The sequence below is a fragment of the Chelonoidis abingdonii genome, chromosome 5 (genome assembly GCF_003597395.2).
Source record: "Chelonoidis abingdonii isolate Lonesome George chromosome 5, CheloAbing_2.0, whole genome shotgun sequence".
NCBI lineage: Eukaryota > Metazoa > Chordata > Testudines > Testudinidae > Chelonoidis > Chelonoidis abingdonii.
This window is the reverse complement of record NC_133773.1, coordinates 95,801,177-95,822,490: the sequence shown is the minus strand read 5'-3', so window position 1 is coordinate 95,822,490 and position 21,314 is coordinate 95,801,177. Positions and strand designations below refer to the sequence as shown.

The window sequence follows — 21,314 nt, the reverse complement described above, 5'->3', positions numbered from 1 at the left end:
CAAAGTCAGACCTACTCACATTTTATTGTTATTCATGAAAAATGTTCTAACAAGTGGGAACGGGAAATGGAAATGGCAAAAGTTCTCTGGTGGCAGACAACGTAAGCATGATTTCACATCTGCTTTATTCATTACTATTACATTTTGGTCATAATGCTCATAATCACATCCAAGCTTTTTCTTCCCAAAATTTTCCTTTCCAAGCAATTTTCAGTTACCCGCTATGTGTCTGTTTAGCTCATATTGCTTCCACAAGATATAATCAGGAATGATGATCACAGTATGGATTGATTTTATTCATACTGATCAACAGAACCACTCAGAGGAAAATTTCAGAACATATAAAAATAGAGTCTCTTAAATGAAAGTAGCCGATAATCAGATTTGGCAGGTAGGTAAGACAATTTCCACCCCACCCCACCCTTTTTTTTTCCTGGTGAGTAAGACTTCCATCTCTCGCTTTGAAGCTCTTCATTGTAAGTTTACTTATACAAAGAATTGAGCCCTCAAGCATTTACTTGGTTCTAGATTCAGCAACTGCTTGGTCAAAAAATTATACATTTTTCTCCTGAATTAATTTGCACAAGATGCCATTTAAAAAAATGAGAAGACTTTTTAAAAATCATTTATGCATCAGACAAGCAGGTCAATTTAAGGAAACATCAGATCACCCTGCCCCAAAATACAAATGCCTTTTAATAAAAAAAATTAGCAAATTCTCAAACATAATAGGAGGAAGATTCTTCATGGATTTGGATTTCAAAATATATGGTGCATATGTGCATTAACATGAAAGCTGGGTAAAAAAGTAGCGATCATTTGTTAAATTTCATTTCAGGAGATTTTGCACTCTTGAAATACTGCTCTTCCGCAAAACATTTGGCAAAATTGGCTATTTTTAATCTTAAAACCCTGCAAAAACACCCAGTTCTGAATATTTGCTCTTGTGCTGTGAATTTGAAATGTGTTGCATATGTAGCTCTACAGCATCAGTTAACTAACAAAATACCAGATCCTTAAGTCCAGCCAGACTGTACAGGGTACAGCTCAGGTGCACTAAAGTTCGCCTTTATGCTCCCCTGATCCTGAGTTCTCTATATGTTGGAGTGGTTCCCAAGCATAAGAAACAGCAGATATTCTAGACTCCAGAGTCATTTACCCTAACTGTGATCAACTCCAGGAGGCTGGAAAAGCAGGCAGGAACTGGCAAGGCATAGGGAAGCCTCCATCATGTTCCATTACCCCTGGTCGCACGCCTCTTTCTCCAGTAGCAGAAAGGCAAGGCTGCGTTCAGGCCTAGGTAACATCAAAGTGCAGTGGGACTATGCAACTCCATAGCGATCTCTAGGACAGATACCCCAGGGCCAAAAATTTTGCCCCTGCCAAAAAGGGGAACAGAGAGCTGAAATTAAGGGTGTATATATTTGAATGAAAAGAAAAGAAAAGAAAAGAAAAGAATCTTAGGGGGACACACAGAGAAAATTGAATAGTAATATGGAAGACAGAAAAAGGAAAAATATGTACGGGGGGTCAGCTCCAGACATTACAAACTTTTAGATTTAGATTGACAAACTTTAAACTGATAAATAGATGTTACATCATCTGGCAAAAGCAAGTTTTTGTTTGCTTAAGCATTTAAAGACGTCAAATAAATTTTGGAAGATTCATATGAGGTACCTAAAGCAGATTTCTGTCTGGAGCTAAAGCAATGCAATGGACGACCACGGAAAATCTTTCAAAGCTGGTGAAACTAGAGGCAAAAACCCACCCAACTGTGATTTTACTAAGGTGGGTGGCAAGGGTCCAGGGAAAATAAGTGGGAAGGAAAAATAAAACCTTGTTATTACTATCATTATTTAAGTGTTGACAATGTCCTTATGAATTATGGTCCCGCTTCAGCAAAGTGTTCAAGCATGTGCTTAACTTTTAGCATGTACTTAAGTTCCATTGACTTAAGTGTCACTACAGACTGATTAGTTAGTCATTGGAAAGGAGAAAAAAAACCCAAGCACAGTGGAAGTTATGGCTAAAGAAAAATAGTTCTATACATATTATTAAGGGACTGATTGTGCCTTCCGCATGCACCCCAAACTCCCATTAAAGTCAGTGGAAGATCTGGATACATAAGAAATGCAGGATCTGCACTAAGAAGCACACACGGACAGTGAAGATGAATGATGAACAATGTATTGTATTTCAAAAAAAGTTCTGACCTTGCCTGAGCAATGGCTGTAAAAAGAAAACATGATGGATTCTCAGATTCTGCCAAGATGCCTTTAAGCTTTCAATGAAACATTCAACTCTCAGACTTATTTTTGTTCCCTCATTAAGATTTTGTTTTAATGACAATCTTAAGCCATGACAGATCTTAAGCATTAAAGACACAGAAAAATCTGGGTTTTTCCTGCCGAGGAAAACTCTGCAGGAATGACTTTTTCAAGATTCTAAAACGCTGTTACACATGAAGAGTTTTTAAAAAGTGTAAAAAACCCCCGAATACTGTTTTCCATTAAACTGAAGTTAGACAAAAGTCATGGGTAGGTTTGGAAAAATACAGATATTCAGGGCTCCTGCACAATTAATGAACCATAAACAAACTGATTCATAGTGTAATTGTATTTTTAAGCATCCTACAGTTTGTAATGCTTGACTCCCCACTCCCCAGGAAATCTGTTACTATTTGGGCCTTTCCTGGAAAACTAATTTGTTTTTCAGACACATCCATTTGATCTACTACTGAAGTTTCCATTATGTCTGAGATCACCCTCCTGCTCAGAAGATTTTACAGTCCCTAAGCTTGACAGCTAAGGAATCTTTTATGGGAGAAGAGAGGTATAGCACTTAGTATAATTTAAAATAAATCACTTATCTAACTTAAAAAAAATAAAATTCCTTCTACTACTTTTAAAATTAGACATGTGGGAAATTATGTTAAATTATATATTATATATACACACACATGTAGTAGAGAGTTTGGGGGTTTCTAATTCATATTGACCATCAGAAGCTTGTTAACCTGTAAAAATGCAAAGATAAAACTGAACTTCAATTATAGCATTTAACAATCTGAGTTCAAGTTTTCAAGTCTGCTAAACAAAACAAATAGCTAGAGAAACCTGGGAGTCTACATCTGTCCAGCAGACAACTGAAAATAGGTTGGAACGGTTGCACTAAATGATATTTTCAGATTTACACCTCTTCAGCCCAGCCATTATCTGTTATTATGTTAACAACTCTGCCTGTGTATCCGCTGAATAAGTTGCTGGCTTTGATATGTTTGAATTGCTATATGAAGGAGAGGACATAGCTCATAAATGGCTCCAGACACCTCATGGTTTTCCTGTAAAGAATGATCTATTAGTCATAAAAATTAACAATATGGTACATCATGTTCTATGTTAGCAGTGAGTTAGTTTGCCAGGTCTGCATTAACTAAAATCTGACAATAACCCAAATTCTGGATTCCAGCCAATGGAAGGAAGAATGAAAAAAACAAACAGGAAAAATGTCAAAGGGCCTAGAGATTGCGCCTGCATCTTCCTCATATGGCAGCACATGGCATTAGGCAATTTTTAAATCTGAGCTATATTACTTTTACAGTGGTTTAAAACAGGTAGCATCCATTGGTTAGCTTACTATAAAAGTTGTTGATGATCAACTAGGCATGATTTTTTGGCAACAGTTGTCAGTGCTACCATATGGAAATACTCTCAGCAGGACTGGCAGAATTAGTCAGACTTTTGGATTCTGTCCATTGTATGGTTTCTTTCTCCTAATCTCCTCTGGGCATATTAAACTATTATCACTCCATGATCTACTAGCCAACAGCGGTTGCTAGTGAGCACTTTTAAAACAGTTCTCACCTTATCAAATGAAGGCTCTTCTGCAGCAAAGAGCTTCTCTCTCTCCTGTGTCTGTTTCTGGTAAACAGATACAGCTGTCTCCTTCTATTAATTTGTAGTATTTTCTTATTTCTCCTTCCATCTCCTCCAACAATGTTCACAAAACCATTTTGTCTAACATTTTTGACCTGTCTTCTTTGTTTGAAGAATCTGCCATGAGCAACTTCTCCATTACTTCATAATTTTGTAGAATGGTGTTTTATCCATTGTGCGGCTTCCACCAAATATGTAATTCATAAAATATATAATTCAGAAAAATGTATTTTTAAGAATGAACACCATCATAAGTTGATGGATGCAAGCTTATATTACCACAGCGGTTCTTAAACTGTGGGTCGGGACCCCATTTTAATGGGGTTGTCAGGACTGGTGTTAGACTTGCTGGGGCCCAGAGCCGAAGCCGGAGCCTGAGCCCCCCCTCTGAGTTGTGAGGCTGAGGCTTCAGCTTCAGCCTTGGGTGGCAGGGCTGAAGCCCTTCGGCTTTGTCTTCCCCACCCCCACAAGAGCAATGGGGCTCGGCCGGGTTCAGGTTTCAGTCCTCTGTCCTGGAGTCATATAGTAATTTTTGTTGTCAGAAGGGGGACTCAGTGCAATGAAGTTTGAGAACCCCTGTATTACCCCCAAAATTGTGTGATCTTAATAAGGTAAAACAAACAGACTGTAGCTAACCTGTACTTTGTATTTCTAAAAAGAAGTTGTTCTGGATTATGTTCTATAATAATATATCCATTCACCACCATTAAAAGGACACTGTCAGTTTGAATGCTCCGAAAGTGACTAAGTATTAAATCTAGTTCCTGAGCTCCCCCTCCCCTCCGCATTCCATAAAGCACTTCAGCATGTGCATAATTTTACTCATGAAATCAGTGGCAGTACTCACAAGTGTGCTTTGTGTGATCAGGGTCCTTTTAAATAGCCCTGATTGCTATTTCTCTCTCTTTCTTTTTGAGTGTTTTTTAAAAATGTTTATCTGGGTTTATCTCCTTGCTGGTGTTTATAAGGACTTTTCAGATAGAAAGAAATAGATTATATAAGGAAAGCAGCAAAACTGACTACATACATACACACAAAGATTAAGATCCTCAGTACCCCTTCTGCCCTTTTTCACCCTTTAGGGCCACAAAGGGGCCTTAAAAACCCCAATTCCAGCTGGAGTAAAATTCCTTGTGTAGGCAATGCAGAAGTCAGCTGTGAGGCTACTTTCCAAGGAGCTTCTGGCAAACCTAGGCATAGTGAACAGGGCCAGGGACACAGTTTGGAACAAGAGTAGCAAGACATGACTGAGGTGGGGCCTGTGGGGCCGTTTCTGGGCAGCTCTGCAGCCCATAGGCAGCCATAATACTTAGAGAGGCCCCTGTATCATGATCAATGGAAATGGAGTCAGAGTACCCATGTTCCCTGCAGGGGCTGTTATTGATATGACAACAAGGGAACAGGGAATGAGTGGAGTTAGGCTGGAACCAGCTCAGCCACATGACCAAAGCAGTGCACAAGGTTTAATAACGTTCCACTTCTTCAACTTAACCTGCTCGATTCAGCTTCACTCTTTGCTAACAAGAGAGCCCTCAAACTTGTGAGGGTGCAAAGATGGCCACTTAAGCCACTCCTACCTCCTGGCTGCAAGATCCATAGTGCACCTCTTACAGGTGCAGCACAGAATTTCACCCATGGAATACAACCTGGACAAAAGAAGAAAATGGTTTCTTCCCTAACTTCTTTCAGGGTTAGTAATCTGAGGTTTTATTTTTAACTCTAGAAGGTACAAGGATTTTGATCAAAAGTGTGATTTTCACATGTGTTATTTGTTTTTTAAAGACATACACACTTTTGGAGAACTTTCTACAGTTTTGACTGGACTTTCTCTGCCCTGTGCTGATTGGCTATTTGCACCAACCCTCCGCTTTCCCCTCCCTCACAGTCTCTTCATTTAAGCATCAGTCCACACCTGCCCTCATACCATCTACTCCCATGCTTTGGATACATCTCTCTCATCAGCATCTCCTATTGGCTAGCTTACGTGGCTCCCCGCCCCAGCATGCTGGCTTTTGTGGATCCCATTCTAAAGGCATCTATTGTATAAGAAGCCTCAGCACCGAACTCAGGCTTTGTGGATTCCAGTGATTTTTCTAGGCACCTAAAAGTTAGGTGTTGCAAGTCCTCTTGTGGAACTGGGCCCAAGAGTCTTGTCCTTGGTCACACATGGAGTCTGCAGCAGAGGTAGGATTGAACCTAAGTCTCCCAGAGGCCAACCTAGCACCGTACGTATTTTACCATCCTTCTTCTTCACAAGTATGTGTATCCTGAGGCATCAGACTAGCAAAACAAGTTGAATATTAACTAGAAAGGAAACAATTTCTGAAAAAAAGTTACAACTTCTGGAATTATAAGCATGAATTGTTATAGTATTGGTACATCTATTTACAGACACACACGTAGCTACATGGTAGAGTATTCACATGCTGCCTAAATATGCATTACTTCAAGCCTATTTATGGCTGCATGTGCTTATCATTCTTTTACAGATTTTCATATTTTTAAAATAAATTTTGCAATTTCAGTCACAAGTTATACTGTGATTTTGGTACTTTCAATTTATTAGAATTATTTTTGTCCCTGTCTAATAAAATAAATGTATGTTGATGAACTCTCTATGATCTTCACTCTAATACATTCCCAAGGATTTCATAAAATACACATGGACATCGTGCGTTGAATGTATTAGAGAAAGATCAAACATATTTTACATTCTGTTGAGTGGGTTTAGAATACTAGGTTGAATTAATGAGCTGAAATACTGCAGTCTTCACATAGCATTGGATTTAATAGCTGTCCTGTTTATTCTTAGAGCAAATAATGTACGTTGGATTCAGATTTTCAAACTTCTTTTAATAGTAGATTATGTATCCCTTTGATTTCCTTAATGTTTCTGAGGACTTGTCTACATGGTGGGATAATGCGCATTACAGGGTGTGATTTCTGAAGAGCACTGATGTGTGGTGCATTAGTTGGTCCATGTGGACCCTGCTGGTGCATACTAAATGTTTCAAAATGTGCTAGGGAACATGTAGCAGTGCACATTATCGCACTGTTTAGACATGCCCTGAGCAGAAGAGATGTTGTCTCAACTCTTCATTTTTCTAACTCAGAGCTGGTTAGAAGACATAATCAATGGTCAGCATAATAGTTCAGATGAGAAATAAATTAGTTTGTTAGCCCACCAGGTAGATAGAGCACATATTATTCTTTTGTATTCCATAGCAGGTTACAATAGTTTACCATAATGGCATTTGCTATCTCATCCTAGCATAAGAGGAGAAAGGGAGACTATTCCATGCAGTTTTCACAGAGTTGCTAAACAGAAATATTTGCTAGAGACTTGCTTTTGGCAGACTTCAACTTTGAATAGACCATCATTGTTTTATCACTGCCTGATCAGCAGATGTGGGTTTCCAAACACATGAGAATAATTTGACCAGCCCAATGTCAAGTGAAAACTATAACCATCTAGGCATACTATTCTTACCATTCAGTAGAGAATGCCCATCTTTAGAAATGTACCAGCTGACCTTCATGCAGTGAGAAGGTTTCCAGTCAGCATGGACGTATATAAATAATTGTTCACTTCATGTTTAACATTTTTTTCATATTAGGAAAAACACATGAACTTCAAAGAAAAAAATACATTCTATCATTTGACAAGTGGACATTTTGCCAGTCTACTTATCAAATCTTTTGAGACAATGTTTTCATCCATCTCATAAGTGCAACATGTACAGTTTTCCACATCATATCACATCCATTATATTGTGCTGTAACAAATTGTGGAAAAAAATACAATCAGCATGGAATTAGTATCGACTGGCAGCCAGACAAATAGCCTGAGTTTAGTACAACAGGCAGAAACTGGGTTACTTTTTATGTTGCTCCAGCTACCACAGGTCACATTTATTATATCTACATTTTCAAACGGATTTATGTTTTAGAATCTGTCATTTAGAAGTGTTATTCATGTGTATTTGGAACCATTTGCTAAATTCATCTAACAGAACCACATTTCATTGTCATTAAATTCTATTCATTTCTCTGTGGCTAATTTAATTCTCAATAATTAAAACAAACAAACAAATAGATTCACACGCAGTTAGAAAGACATTCCTTTTATGTTCTACAGATTACAGAGCACTGGGACTTCTCATCTGGAAATTCACTACTAAATACAACTATGATTTCTATCTTGAACAACTGTACAGAGAAGAAAAGTACCATGTACTATCTTTCCTCGTAATTTCAGGCATAAGATAACATAGGCTCACATGAACTATTATTAAACAAACATATATCTATATAACAAATGCCTTCTGTATAATGGCATCATATAGGTGTCCTTTATTTGTTTAGATCTTTAAATTTATTCATGGTGGCAGGGAATGTGAATCACAAAATATTCCCTTTTTAAAAATCACTTTATGATCTGGATTATGATGAATGTCCATGAACACAAAAAAGCTTTTGCTCAAGATGTTATTATCCTTAGAGCAGAATGTGACTATTGCAAGGGAAAAACATTTTTCATCAATATTTTCGATCCTCATATAATACATATTCTAACTTAATATATAATCCACCCTACCAAGTTGTGTCTGGAAATAAGCAACCTACTGAAAACATGCCAAATGTTATCAGTCTACTATTACAGGCTTTCTTGTTGGAGGCCATTTTATATCTAATAAATGATACAGAATGTCAGTGGTAAACAGGTGAGGTATATGACTTGAAGTCTGAAAACATTACATAATCTAGTCCCTCTCTCTGCCAATGCAGAAAATGTTCATATAAGTGATGTATTGTGGCAAGGCACCTTCTCAGTCTCCCCAGCCTCCACTGCTTTTAGCCCTGGTGAGACAGGCTTGGGTAATATGGTCCCCCCCTGGGACACAGGGGAAGTCTGTTCCTTCGCTCCACCAGTCCTTTTTAATGTATTTTTCTCCCTTGTAGGAGAGAATATTGCCTCTCCTCCTGGTGAGGCTCACTGTCTTGCTGCTCCTAACCTCCTGGCAGCAGAGCTTCTTCTCTCCTCCCCTCCTTCCCCCCAGGGGAATGTTTAAAAAGGTCTTTGGGCAGCCCTTAGCTGGAATCAGCTGATCCTAATTAACCACAGATAGCTCCCTCTCAGCTGATTCTAATTGATACTTTGGTAACCCCTTCTCAGCTGAACCTGATTGACCCATAGTTACCCTCCAGTTGATAGGGAGGAGGGCCTTTTAACCCTCTGAGACTGGTTTCTACCACTCCCTTGCAGCTGTCTGTCCTGAGTTTATCACAGTATTTACTACCAATCTGGCTTAAGGTCTAAAGAAGAATTAAATATGTTATAGTCATTCAAATTCCTTCATCCCACAACTGGTTCTGGTAAATGTATTGTGTTCCTCATTTTCCTCAAAGACCTCCTTCAAAGATGATTATGCCATTATTGTGTTAGCTCTGTCACTGTGTAATGAAAATAAACTGAGAAAATGAAGCTTCAGATGACTGACAGAATTTTGCTTCAAGAGCAGGAAAAAAGAACCTGTCTCCTAATTCTTTAGAAAACTGAAGCCATTAACATTTATTGTTAGACAGGCACAAGCCACAAACATAGGTTCTGGATCTGAGTTTGTCAATCTTTCTTACATGGTTACTCATCACTGCCAAAAAAGCTTTATTATGCATTCTACCCTTTTATAAAATAGCTTTCAGAGGGCTGAAATTTTTGTCTCATATAGTGACGTAGAAGTGACAGAGTTAAATAATTATTTCTATAGGGAAACCCCACAAAATGGGGATGGAAATTGGAAATTTCCACTCATATTGTTTCAGAGTCATTTTCCCAATTGGGAAGAGAAGGTGTTCTTTGCCCTTCTATGGAGAAGGGAAGTATGACTTTGCAAACTTACAAACATCCTGAGATCCACTGGGAAAATTCTGATTCAGGACCAGTCGGGCTAAACATTTTTAATGCCTGTATTAGATAACTGTATATTAATCCTCTAATAAGCTGTACTTCCCCTTTATCCAACTTCTTATCCTATCTGTGATTTATGATTCCAGTAGAAAGGAGACTAGCACACACTATTATGTCCAGAGCATTCTTTCTGCAATCTCCAGAGCTACAGAATTTCTGTTAACCCAATGGGGCTTGAGGAATGCATTTTTAATCATTGAAAAGTAGTTTTCCTCAAAAGTTTGATACAGTTTAGAAATATATGGACCCCTATGTAAGCAGTCTGATTGCACACATTAAGCCATGACTTAGGTTAACAATTCTGGCCACTTGTGGCCCTCCATCAGTGAAAGAGCTGTCACTGACAAAAAAGCAAGTATAAGATTGGCACCACGACTGGTATTATTTGTGTCCCAGCTGACAGTTACATATCACTCTTAAGGATGTTAATTCTCACTTTTTGTGATGGTTAGTTTTGATTAGACAATTAGGTCACATTATTTCTGTTCTCATCAGATGCAAACACTTGTGTCTTAGAGTACAAAATTCGCTTTCATGAAAATTTTCTAATATTTTCTTCAAAATCATTATTTTGTATATATATCTGATGGTAAGCTCATTCACTATAATGTTTGCAAAACGTGAACACAAAAGGGGCATAAACACAGCAAAAGTAGAGTTGATGCTTTCATTTGGGAAAATATTCACAAAACACAAGCTTTAATCTAGGCTAGTGTAATTTTAAAAAAGATCTTTGTGATTTAAATATTAATACACAATTATGAAAATATTGCATGATAACTGCTAATCCACCTAATATAATTGGGAAATATCCTTTTATTTCATTCACAGATAGTTTATAAATTTGAAAAAGTAGCTACTTTAAGAAATGGAACAAAGATGGTCTTTCACAAAGTACACATATTACTTATGAGCTTTACTATACTTAAGATTATTTTGAAGACTTTCTGATTTATGTACATCTGCTCTGAACTTTCCCACATTTATCTTTTAGTGCCTGGTCTCCTCTTGCCACTCCCACACCTTCTTTGTTTTATCATTTCAAGTTTAGTCATATCACAACTTGTGTTTTATATTTTCTTATAGGTGGAAATCCTGATCTTGCAAAGACTTTAGGCACTGTGAATAGTCCCATCGACTTCAATGTGACTACTCACTCTACAATAAGTTAAGCATGTGTATAAATCTTTAAGGGATTTGAACCACAGAATGAAAATGTTGATGTTTATGAGAAAATACACAATAAGCATATACTGACATAAAAACAAAGAGTAACTGAATGATTAAAGACCAGCATGTATACAGCAACAACCTAATTCCAATGTATATGAAGACCCTCAACTGCTTTTTCAAGAGAGTAAAAATACAGAGGGTAGGCCTGAATCTCCACTGCTTTGCACTTTATTTAGTCACTTAGATGTGTGTAAACTGAGAGTACCAGTGTGGTTTGTGTGTGCAGTGTAGTTGTAGTCCCTGGATATTAGAGAGATAAGGTGGGTGAGGTAATAGTTTTTAATGGACCAACTTCTATTGGTGAGAGAGTCAAGCTTTCGAGCCACACAGACCTCTTCTTCAGGTCTGGGAAAGGAACTCCCAGCAACACAGCAAAATGCAAGGTGTAACAGACATTGGGTGGGTGGGGGGAATCAATCTAAGTTACGCAACTTCAGCTATGTGAATAACGTAGCGGTAAGTCAATGGCTGATGCTCTCCCATCAACTCTGCCTACGCGATAAATCGACCCCCGCTGGATTGATCGTTACCTGTAGATCCAGTGGGTAACGTAGACAAGCCCAGGTTGTTTAACATAAATAGTTAGCACATACTGTAAGGGATCATTCAAGGTAGAGTGGCTAAGCGTGTAAGTGGGTGTGGCTTTTCCTCACAGTCAGTCTCTGAGGGAGACCACGCCCCTTTGCTGACACACTCCTGAAACCACAGTCTAAGTAAAGGGGGAAGTTAGCGGTTCCAACCCTTAGGCAGGTGTCATAAGTAGATAGGTAACGTAAGGGTTAATTTTCTTTTTCCTGTAAAGGGGGAACAAAGAGAAACAAACACCTGACCAGAGGACCAATCAGAGAACTGGATTGTTTAAAGTCAGGGGTGGGAATTTGTGTACTCGCAGGTCTTTGTTGTTTTCTCGGCTGTGAGTAAACAAGTTTCCTTCTAACTCCTTCTTATCTCAAATATTCTACCAAAAGTCTGTGAGTACAAAGGGAAACAAAGTAATTCGGCTATGAGGAGCTTTGTGTTGTATTTACAGATGTGGATTTCTGGGTCTTTGTTGCTTCCTCGGCTGTGAGGGACAAGCTATCTTGCTAATTCCAATCTTCTTCTCATTCTACAAAAAGGCAGTGAGTACAAAATGGAAACAAAGTAAAATCGGCTATGATGTGCTTTGCTCGTTGTACTTACTGTGTGTGATTGCTGGTCTATTTAAATTGGCTTTTTTTAAAATCAGACTGGGGTGTTCATATTTTCTTAAGTAGGAGCCTGTATTAATTTTTATGCAAGTTATTATTCTGTATTTTCTCTTTTCCTATATAAAGCTTTCTTTTTCAAAACTTGTGGAATTTCTTTTCTGGTAAGGCAGAGAAAATTGAAACCTCTGTATCAGGTATCTGTCTCTCACGGGAAGGCAGGAACGGGGAAAGGCAAAGCCAAGCTGTTGGTATTTTGCATCTCAATTGTCCTGAGGGAAGAGAACGCTTATCTCTTGGGAAGCAGAGAAACCGGTTTCTTGATACTCGCAGGCTAGCCCAAGAGGACAAGCCTGGGAAGGAGGGGGAAGGAGTTATCTCTCCTGCTTTTAGACTCCAAGGGATTTGGAATCTGGGGGTCCCTCCAGGGAAGGGTTGGGGACACCAGAAGAGGAAAGGGGTCAGGCCCTATCAATTCCTGACCTGGTGGCAGCCTATCAGATCTAAGCTGGAGATTAAGCTTAGAGGACTTCATGCTAGTACCTTATATTTGAACTCTAAGGTTCAAATAGAGGAATATTACTATGACAGCAGGGTAGCTGCAAGTGGTTTGTGCGGACCAGGCCCTCAGCCAAGGTAGGGGTAGGCAGAGGTGAACACCACCCCAGTCTGTCATCCTGGCTCTGGTGGGCGACAGACAAAAAAAGGTCTCTTGGCCTAAGGAGAGGGAATACTGCCATCCCAAGGGGAGTGGAGTGGCAGGGGTAGGGAGACGCGGGCCCTCCTGACTCCACTGCATCCCAGGCCAGAGCCATAACAGTGGCAGAGTGGTCTGCGACTGGGTCAGCAGGGAATGTTGGAACACTGCCTTCCCTCCCCAGCTTGTCTCCCCTGTTACGGGGGGTGGGGAGCTGGCATCTTCACTTGCTCCCTCCACATTGCACCCCACTTTTTTTTTTTCAAAAGTGGGTATCTGTCCTGTTTGCTCTTGCCAACTGATCAAGGCAGCAAGAGCAAATGGGACAAATGCCCACTTTTGAAAAAAAAAAAAGTCAGGAGAGAAGGGACAGGGCTTAAAAAAGGGACTGTCCCAGCCAACATGGGACGTATGGTCACCCTAGCCTAGTGGGCAGGCAGTCCAGATCAGCAGTCAAGGGTTTATACAAAGGTTTGAAAGCCAGGAGATCCAATCTAAGGGGAAGAAACTTGGGGAAGTTAAGTATGAAGCTGACTGCGAAGAGTTACAAAAGGGCCTCACTAAACTGGATGACTGGACAACAAAATGGCAGATGAAATTCAATGTTGATAAGTGCAAAGTAATGCACATTGGAAAAGTTATCCCAACTAAACATACAAAATGATGGAGTCTAAATTATCTGTTACCACTCAAGAAAGAGATCTTGGAATAATCATGTATAGTTCTCTGAAAACATCTACCCAACGTAGAGCAGTAGTCAAAAAAAGCTAAGCAATTATGAAATAGCAGACAAGGAGTTATTTGCCATCAAGGCTACATTTGAGAATTGGCGACACTACTTTGAGTGGGCCAAACATCCCATCCTCGTTTTAACTCATCATAAGAATCTAGAATATCTATGATCTGCCAAAGCGCTGAATTAGCATCAGTTGTGTTGGACTCTATTCTTTCAAGATTTGATTTCATAATCATGTATCATCCAGGCAACATGAATGGCTAGGCTGATGGCCTCTGATGAAAAGGGGAATACTATACACTAACCTCAAAGAATTGCCACCTTACACATTAAATCCAGACCATTTAATTTGTGGGTCTGTAGCCTCAGACTTCCTTACCATGCTTTGAGAAGCTCTCCCTAATGATCTTTTTTTAAACTCATAACCTCATCCAAGGAGGGTCTCCCTAGTACCACAGTGTGCCACTATTCCTGGGTCAATAACCTCCTCTATGTCAATGGCTCCCTCTATGACCCCAAGGGTTTCCCAAGATGGGAAGAGCTGTGCATACATCATGATATCCCTTAGGCAGGTGACTTTTGACAATCCAAGACTTTGTGAGTTGTAGCCCACTCATTCTGGTGGCCACAAATGCAGGATGACATTTTGTCCTACATCAGGTCCTGCAACATCTGTGCTTGCACAAAACTCCTCCAGAGTAGGATTTTCAGCCTCCTGATGCCAACGTGGGATCCTTTCCTGGCCCTGGTCACATATTACCCCTGATTTTTATAGTGGAATTACCCAAATCTGAAGGCCTAACACCATACTAACTGTCATGGATCAATGCACCAAAAAGGCCAATTTTGTACCATGCACTTGTGGAAACTACTGCATGTCTTCTAGTTACACATATCTTCTGCCTCCATGGCCTCCCAAAACATCTTGCCACAGACTGTGGCTTCCAGGTCATATCCAGGTTCTGGAAGGATGGGTTTCCCTCCAAGATTTCCAGATCATGCATCCACCACACATGACCCTCATATGGATGGCCAATCAGAAAGGGTCACCCAGGTGCTTAAACAATAGATTGACAAGTAGGTAGGAGTGATGATTGTGTATTAGATATACAAGTAAAGCATGCCTGGAATGCAAAGTGTAGAGGCTGAGGACTGTAAGATTTTAGTTTAGCCAGACTAGGTCATAGGCTTAAGAAAGATTGACATGACTGGGTAACCTAGGAATAGCCATATACCAGGAAGGTTAGGAGATGACTGTAAAAGATGGGCCAATAGGTGATGTTATGGAAAAATAGACCATAATGTACTGTCAAAGACCAAAGATGCCTGATTGTAATATCATGGAATGTCCTGTTCTGACTGCAGGTTACCATGGACACATGTTGTGTGTAGATGCTAATGAGAATAAGGGGAACTAACATAACAACCTATGAAAAACGGGGCACCCAAATATTCATGGGGTGTGGAAGTAGAGATAAGGAAAAGAGGGTTGAAACCTTCATGTATATGCACAGGGTGTTAAGTGTGGTCAGAGCAACAGTATAAAAGAGGTTCCCTGGTTGGGTAAAAGTGGGAAGTGGGGAAGACCCATGGGAAACCCCAGCAGGAACCACCTCTACCCCGATTCAAGTTCAAAACCAAGACACACATCTCATCCATGACAGCCTAGACTTCCAAATGCACAGAGGGCCCCCGTACTATCTGATTGATTGAGAGGGTTGTTGGCCCGAAGAATGCTCTTGGGAGCCAGCTCATCATGTGCACACCCCTGCAAAAGTATGGACCTTCCACAGGAATCATTCAGAGAAGTCTGACCCAATGGATTACCCTAGGAGATGGGGTGGCATCAGGCACCACAGGTCTTGATCCCAGGCCTCGGCAGCTGCCAAGCAGGAGCCTTACTCTGTATACCATCATGTGGCAAGAGCTAATGAGGGAACCGCTGCTAATACCCCCTCCCCCACCAGAAGCTACACCTGCCGATTCAATGGGATCAGATGACCAACAGCAGACGGCTGATTGGACCCTACGATCATAAAGTTTCCTATTCTTGTCCCATCTCTAGTCTGAGCAACTAGTTGCTAGGCTTGTTGCTGCCCAGACTGCTGAGACCAAGTCCCCACCTCCTTGCCTTGTTCCTTTTTCCCATATTTGTCCCTATTCCTGTTATCACACTTTGTTCCCCGTTGCTGATTCAAGCTGTGACCCTTGGCAAGACTTCTGATTCTGACTCCCTCTTTGACCTTTGGTGTGACTATGACCCTGACCTGACTCCTGACTCTCACCAGTAGGTCAGACAGCTCACATTATGGGCCCTAACACCTATTATATTCAAAATCCAGTTTTCTGTTAGTCCCCTGGATGCACCCTGACTAGATTATAGACACTCCTCACATCCGACTTGGTGACTAACCAGGCTATTGTTATGAGCTCTGGGATCAGAGTAGTGTAACATTTTTGCATGGTAATTTTATTTGGGGAGCAGGAGTCCACACATAGCCTTAAGGATTCAGCCTTCTTTTTTATGAAAATGACAGGCGCTCTGACTGGCGAGATGGACTGTCAGATAAAATCCCTTTTAAAATTCTCATGGATACATTCTAAATACAGAACTCCAGTGAACAAACTGAATTACCACAGTTTTCCCTTCCGTTTCATAAAGCTAACTGTTTACTTTTAATCACTAGGAACAAATACGGTATCAAATTTCTAAGCTATAATTAGTTTCAAAAATAATTATAAATTCAATTTACTTTCCAATACCTGGCTGAAAGGTTATCTTTTTAACTACCTCCTTTAATTACAGTTGTGTAGCGTTTGTAAAGTGTCAGAATTTTAATGAGAGTTTCCTTTCCAAGAGTTCATAGAATTCCATTACCCCTTTCCTTTACTACCCCTTTTTGTACTAAGCTTAATCTTGCGCCGGTCACACTACCAATAGTCAGTATAGGCTCAACTAACTCTGCTGCCCCCATCACCCTGGGAAATTCATCAATGCTACAAACTACTGACCTTACCCTAAACCCATTTGATTGCAGGCCAGTTGGCTTAACTTTTCTTGCCACTCATCAGCACAAACATGGTAATCAGTAGCTGACCTGTGAATAGTCAGGAATGCCAAAGAGCTTGCATTTTTAGATAGGGTCACTGCAAAGAAAAAGAAAAGTAACTTAAGTATTTCTTCAGCAAGTTGGTATACTATTTGTTACACTGTAAATATAAGAATAATTCCAAAAGTGTCCTCGAGTAATGCAAGATCCAGTTATTTTTTATCTCCTCTATACTTTATGAAGATTTAATTAAGAACATAAGAATGGCCATACTGGGTCAGACCAAAGATCCATCCAGCCCAGTATCCTGTCTACCAACAATGACCAATGACAGGTGCCCCAGAGGGAGTGAACCTAACAGGTAATGATCAAGTGATCTCTCTCCTGCCATCCATCTCCATCCTCTGACAAACAGAGGCTAGGGACACCATTCCTTACCCATCCTGGCTAATAGCTATTAATGGACTTTAACCTCTTTTAAACCTGTTATAATCCTAGCCTTCACAACCTCCATAGGCTAGGAGTTCCACAGGTTGACTGTGAGCTGTGTGAAGGAAGAAGAACGTCCTTTTATTTGTTTTAAACCTGCTGCTCATTAATTTCATTTGGTGGCCCCTAGTTTTTATATTATGGGAACAAGTAAATAACTTTTCCTTATTCACTTTCTCCACACCACTCATGATTTTATATACCTCTATCATATCCCCCCTTAGTCTCCGCTTTTCCAGGCTGAAAAGTCCTAGCCTCTTTAATTTCTCTTTATCTGGGACCCATTCCAAACTCCTAATCATTTTAGTTGCCCTTCTCTGAATCTTTTCTAACGCCAGTATATCTTTTTTGAGATGAGAAGACCACATCTGTACACAGTATTCAAGATGTGGGCATACCATTGATTTATATAAGGGCCATAAGATATTCTATGTCTTATTCTCTATCCCTTTTTTAATGATTCCTAACATCCTGTTTGCTTTTTTGACTGCTGCTGCACACAATTCAAGGAGGCAGCAGCAGTGGCCATCAGAATCTAGGTAGTTCTAGACAAGATAATACATAAGATTACAAACAAGAAAGACATCCTGAAGTTTAGATCAAACCAAACCACTTTAATTCATCATTTGTTTATATGGGGATAGACTGATACCCTAACTCATGTTGAGTAGTACCTTAGTCCACAAGTAGTCCAACTGAAATCTATGAGACCATTTGTGGGATAAGGTGCTGCTCAGTATAAGAACAGTATCAGAATCTGGCCTTTGATCAATTTATATTGCTCCTATTATGACTATATCAAGTGTGTTTATAGAAATAAACAATCAATAGCTATTGCCTACAAAAAAATCCCATCCTCTGCTATTATCATCATCTCTTTCCCCACTCTGTCTATTGGCTTAATGTCTGCTTTTGTTTTGATCCTGCACAAGAAAGTTTCCAAATGGCCAGAAATGCATTGAGGTAAACTTAGGTCCCCCTATAGTGCTACAGTTTGTAACAGGAACTCAAGACAGAAGGTTTTTTGTGTGCATTTCTCCCCAAATACATAATGTTTTTATTTAAACTTTGTACTTCTCACTTATTCTTGGATTTCATTCATCCCAACTTAGTTATTAAGCATTTTTCATTCATACTACACTGCTTTTACCTCTCTATAAGAAAATTATATATTAATCTTTGATTCCTTCTTTTTGATACTTCAAACTCATGTTTATAGGACATTTTGTGTCCACTGTCTAAGTAATTTTGATAGATGTGTGCACAATGTATTTTCTCAGCATTATGAATAAAGAATATTTGTTTCTCTAAACAACAGGATATCTTTCTCTTTTATAATGAAAATGTCATAAAACATCCGATTTCTTTGTGGTCCTGTATTACATTTATATGGAGAAATAGATTAGCTTCAGTAGCATCACATATACAGTTCAGCCAATTGCTGTCTGGTGGAGGTAGGGTATATAGGCCACACACACACACACACACACTCCCTGCTTCCTTCAAATATTGCTATTGCTTATGTGGAAATTACATAATTCTTACTCAAAAAGTCATGCTTTTAAGAACTCTTATTTTAATAACACATAAAATCATGAGGCCTTTTTATGGGTGCTGGCACTGCAGGTGGATAACAGTCAGGTTTCTTTGCTGTCACCTTTTTCACTTCCAGTCTATTCAAAATGGAGCTGCCAGGCTTATTTTCCTCTCAGCAACATTTAAGTCAATGGAAATTCTGTCACTGAATTCAATGAGTACAGGATCAGGGCCCTAGTCATTCTGCCCAGATCACTTCTGTACTTCAGTTTCTTCATTGCCTCTCTGCCTTCTTTTACAGCAGTCTCAAGACTCTACTCCTCACTTCAGAAGCTCTCCACATTTCCATTTAGTCAACATCACTTCTCTCATCTTATCCCCTCCTGAGCCTTTCTGTATCCGTACACTTGCCATCTAACCCTCCATCTTTCTCCTTTGCCCAGTACAGTTTGTACCGACTTTCATGCTTTCCTGGAACAGGTTCCTAGTCCAAGTTCTTCCCAGCCCCACTTCGGAAAAATGTTATAAAAACTCAACTGTTTCATGACATGTACAAGCCATAACATCACTTCCAGCCAGTGGCACAGATGAGACTTACCACAGTTCCATTCATCTGAGTTGTCCATGCAGTCTAGCTGCCCATCGCACCACAGTTCACGTGGCACACAATCATGACTGGCACATTCAAGCTCATCCGCCTTGCAAAATGCTGCCGAGACAAACACAAATATTAAGATGATGATTTTAAATATGACTATCATAAAAATGTATACTAAAATTTGATTGGGTAAAGGCATAGGGACAAGTTCAGAGCAGGTTTATGGAGCAGCGGGATAGAATCAGCAGGTAGAAAAACTGTTGGGGGTGAGGAAGAGGACTCAGCTGGAGGGGATCTGTGGGAGGCCAGCAAAATCTCAGAGGTGGGAAGTGATATCTGGAAATGGCATGGCTAGGGTACATGATTCAGTGCATCCTACCTGCCGGGTTTCAACTATGGTCCTATCATTATAGCATTGGAGTCCCTCACAAACTTTAGATGGAAACTTTTTGTTTCTCACTTTTTGCTGGATTGCACTAATCCTAACCCAGATAGTTATTCTGTGTTGATTACCCAATCATCCTTTATCCTGTGATACCTAAAATTCGGAAGTATTGTCATTGTCATTTTCAGAGGTGGGAAACTGAAGCATGGAGTGGCTTGCTCAAAGTCACTGTAGTGGGGTGGTCACCCTACTCCAGCCCTAAAGGGGTTAAAGCAGCCCTGAAGAGGGCTGTGGCTGGAAAAAGCTGGGTTGACTGGAGAAGCAGCCACAGCTGGGACCACGGCCTAATCAGGCCACAGCTGGCCCTATAAGAGGGCCGAGGGCCAGGGGCTGTAAAGACACCCTCTCTCTAGCTTCCTTGAGAGAGAAGGACCTGGCTGCCTGGGAAGCTGAGAAGGGTATCTGAGATGGAGTAGTTCTGGGGAAGAGCAGAGGGATCTGCGGAGCTCCAGCCTAGTATACCCCAGACTGCAGGCCAAGTTAAGGGCCCACTAAAGGGTACTAGGGCTGCCAGGGGGCAGACCAGATATAGGCAGAGGCAGCTGATCCAGCCCCCCTGGCCAATGATGAGTGGTTTACAGACTGCAGTCTGCCCCAGTGAACAGGGGCTAGATGGGGACTGGTAGTAGCCACTGAGGCAAGGAGGGGATAGTGGGTTGGGTGTTTCCCTGGGCGGGGAGATGCAGATTGTGGGTTACTGCTGGGGGCAGAACCCTGATGTAAAGGGCACCGGGATCCAGGAGGGACACGGGGGCCAGCAGGCATGTGAGACACCAGCCTGCAGAGGGCACTCTGGGCTGGAAGAGCTAATTCCCAGGATGACCAGCAGGAGGCACCGCACCAGTGAGTCGTTGCTCCGCCCCAGTCACATAGGTAGTCCGTGGCAAAGCCAGGACCTGAACTCAGGTCTCCTGCATCCCAGTCCACAAGATCATCTGATGTTAGTTTGTACTCATGTACAGTCCCCATAAGATTTTACAGCTACCGCAGCCATCACAAAATCCCCAGGAAGGGCAGTCATGCAACATTACCAGCCTCAATTTATCAGGCTTTCCCCCTGGGGCCCCAGTGCAGGCTGACACAAAGAAGTATAATTAGCACCGTCATGCAGTAGCTATAGTGACTCCAACTCTTAGTTCTCATTAATTTTTGTGTATGTCTTATTAGTTTATAAAGTATATTACTGTACAAGTCAGGCGTTTATTTACAACATTAAGACCCATCTTAACATTTATCAAACAATCCACAATGAAAACCATAAAACTATGTAAATTGATACTGTCTGCTGTGACATTAACAAACATGTGTCTTCAGGCCTGGAACAAAGTATGTAAACCCATAAAAACAAGAACACACACACAGAGACATATGCATGTACAAAATCAAGAACAAGCTAAACCAAACAACCATGCCTCGCATCATGACTTGAAGCTCTCTAAC

At 40.5% G+C, this 21,314-nt stretch overlaps 1 protein-coding gene across 1 annotated transcript in view; it reads right to left on the bottom strand.

Annotated features, from left to right (window-relative positions):
* CORIN (corin, serine peptidase) overlaps nt 1–21,314 on the bottom strand; it is a 297,684-nt gene that overhangs the window by 22,727 nt on the left and 253,643 nt on the right. The window contains exons 15-16 of the mRNA XM_075066492.1: nt 19,430–19,540; nt 16,774–16,903 (exon numbers count right to left, since the gene is read on the bottom strand). Coding sequence (XP_074922593.1) covers nt 16,774–16,903; nt 19,430–19,540 — 241 coding nt within the window. The remainder of the gene's footprint in view (nt 1–16,773; nt 16,904–19,429; nt 19,541–21,314) is intronic.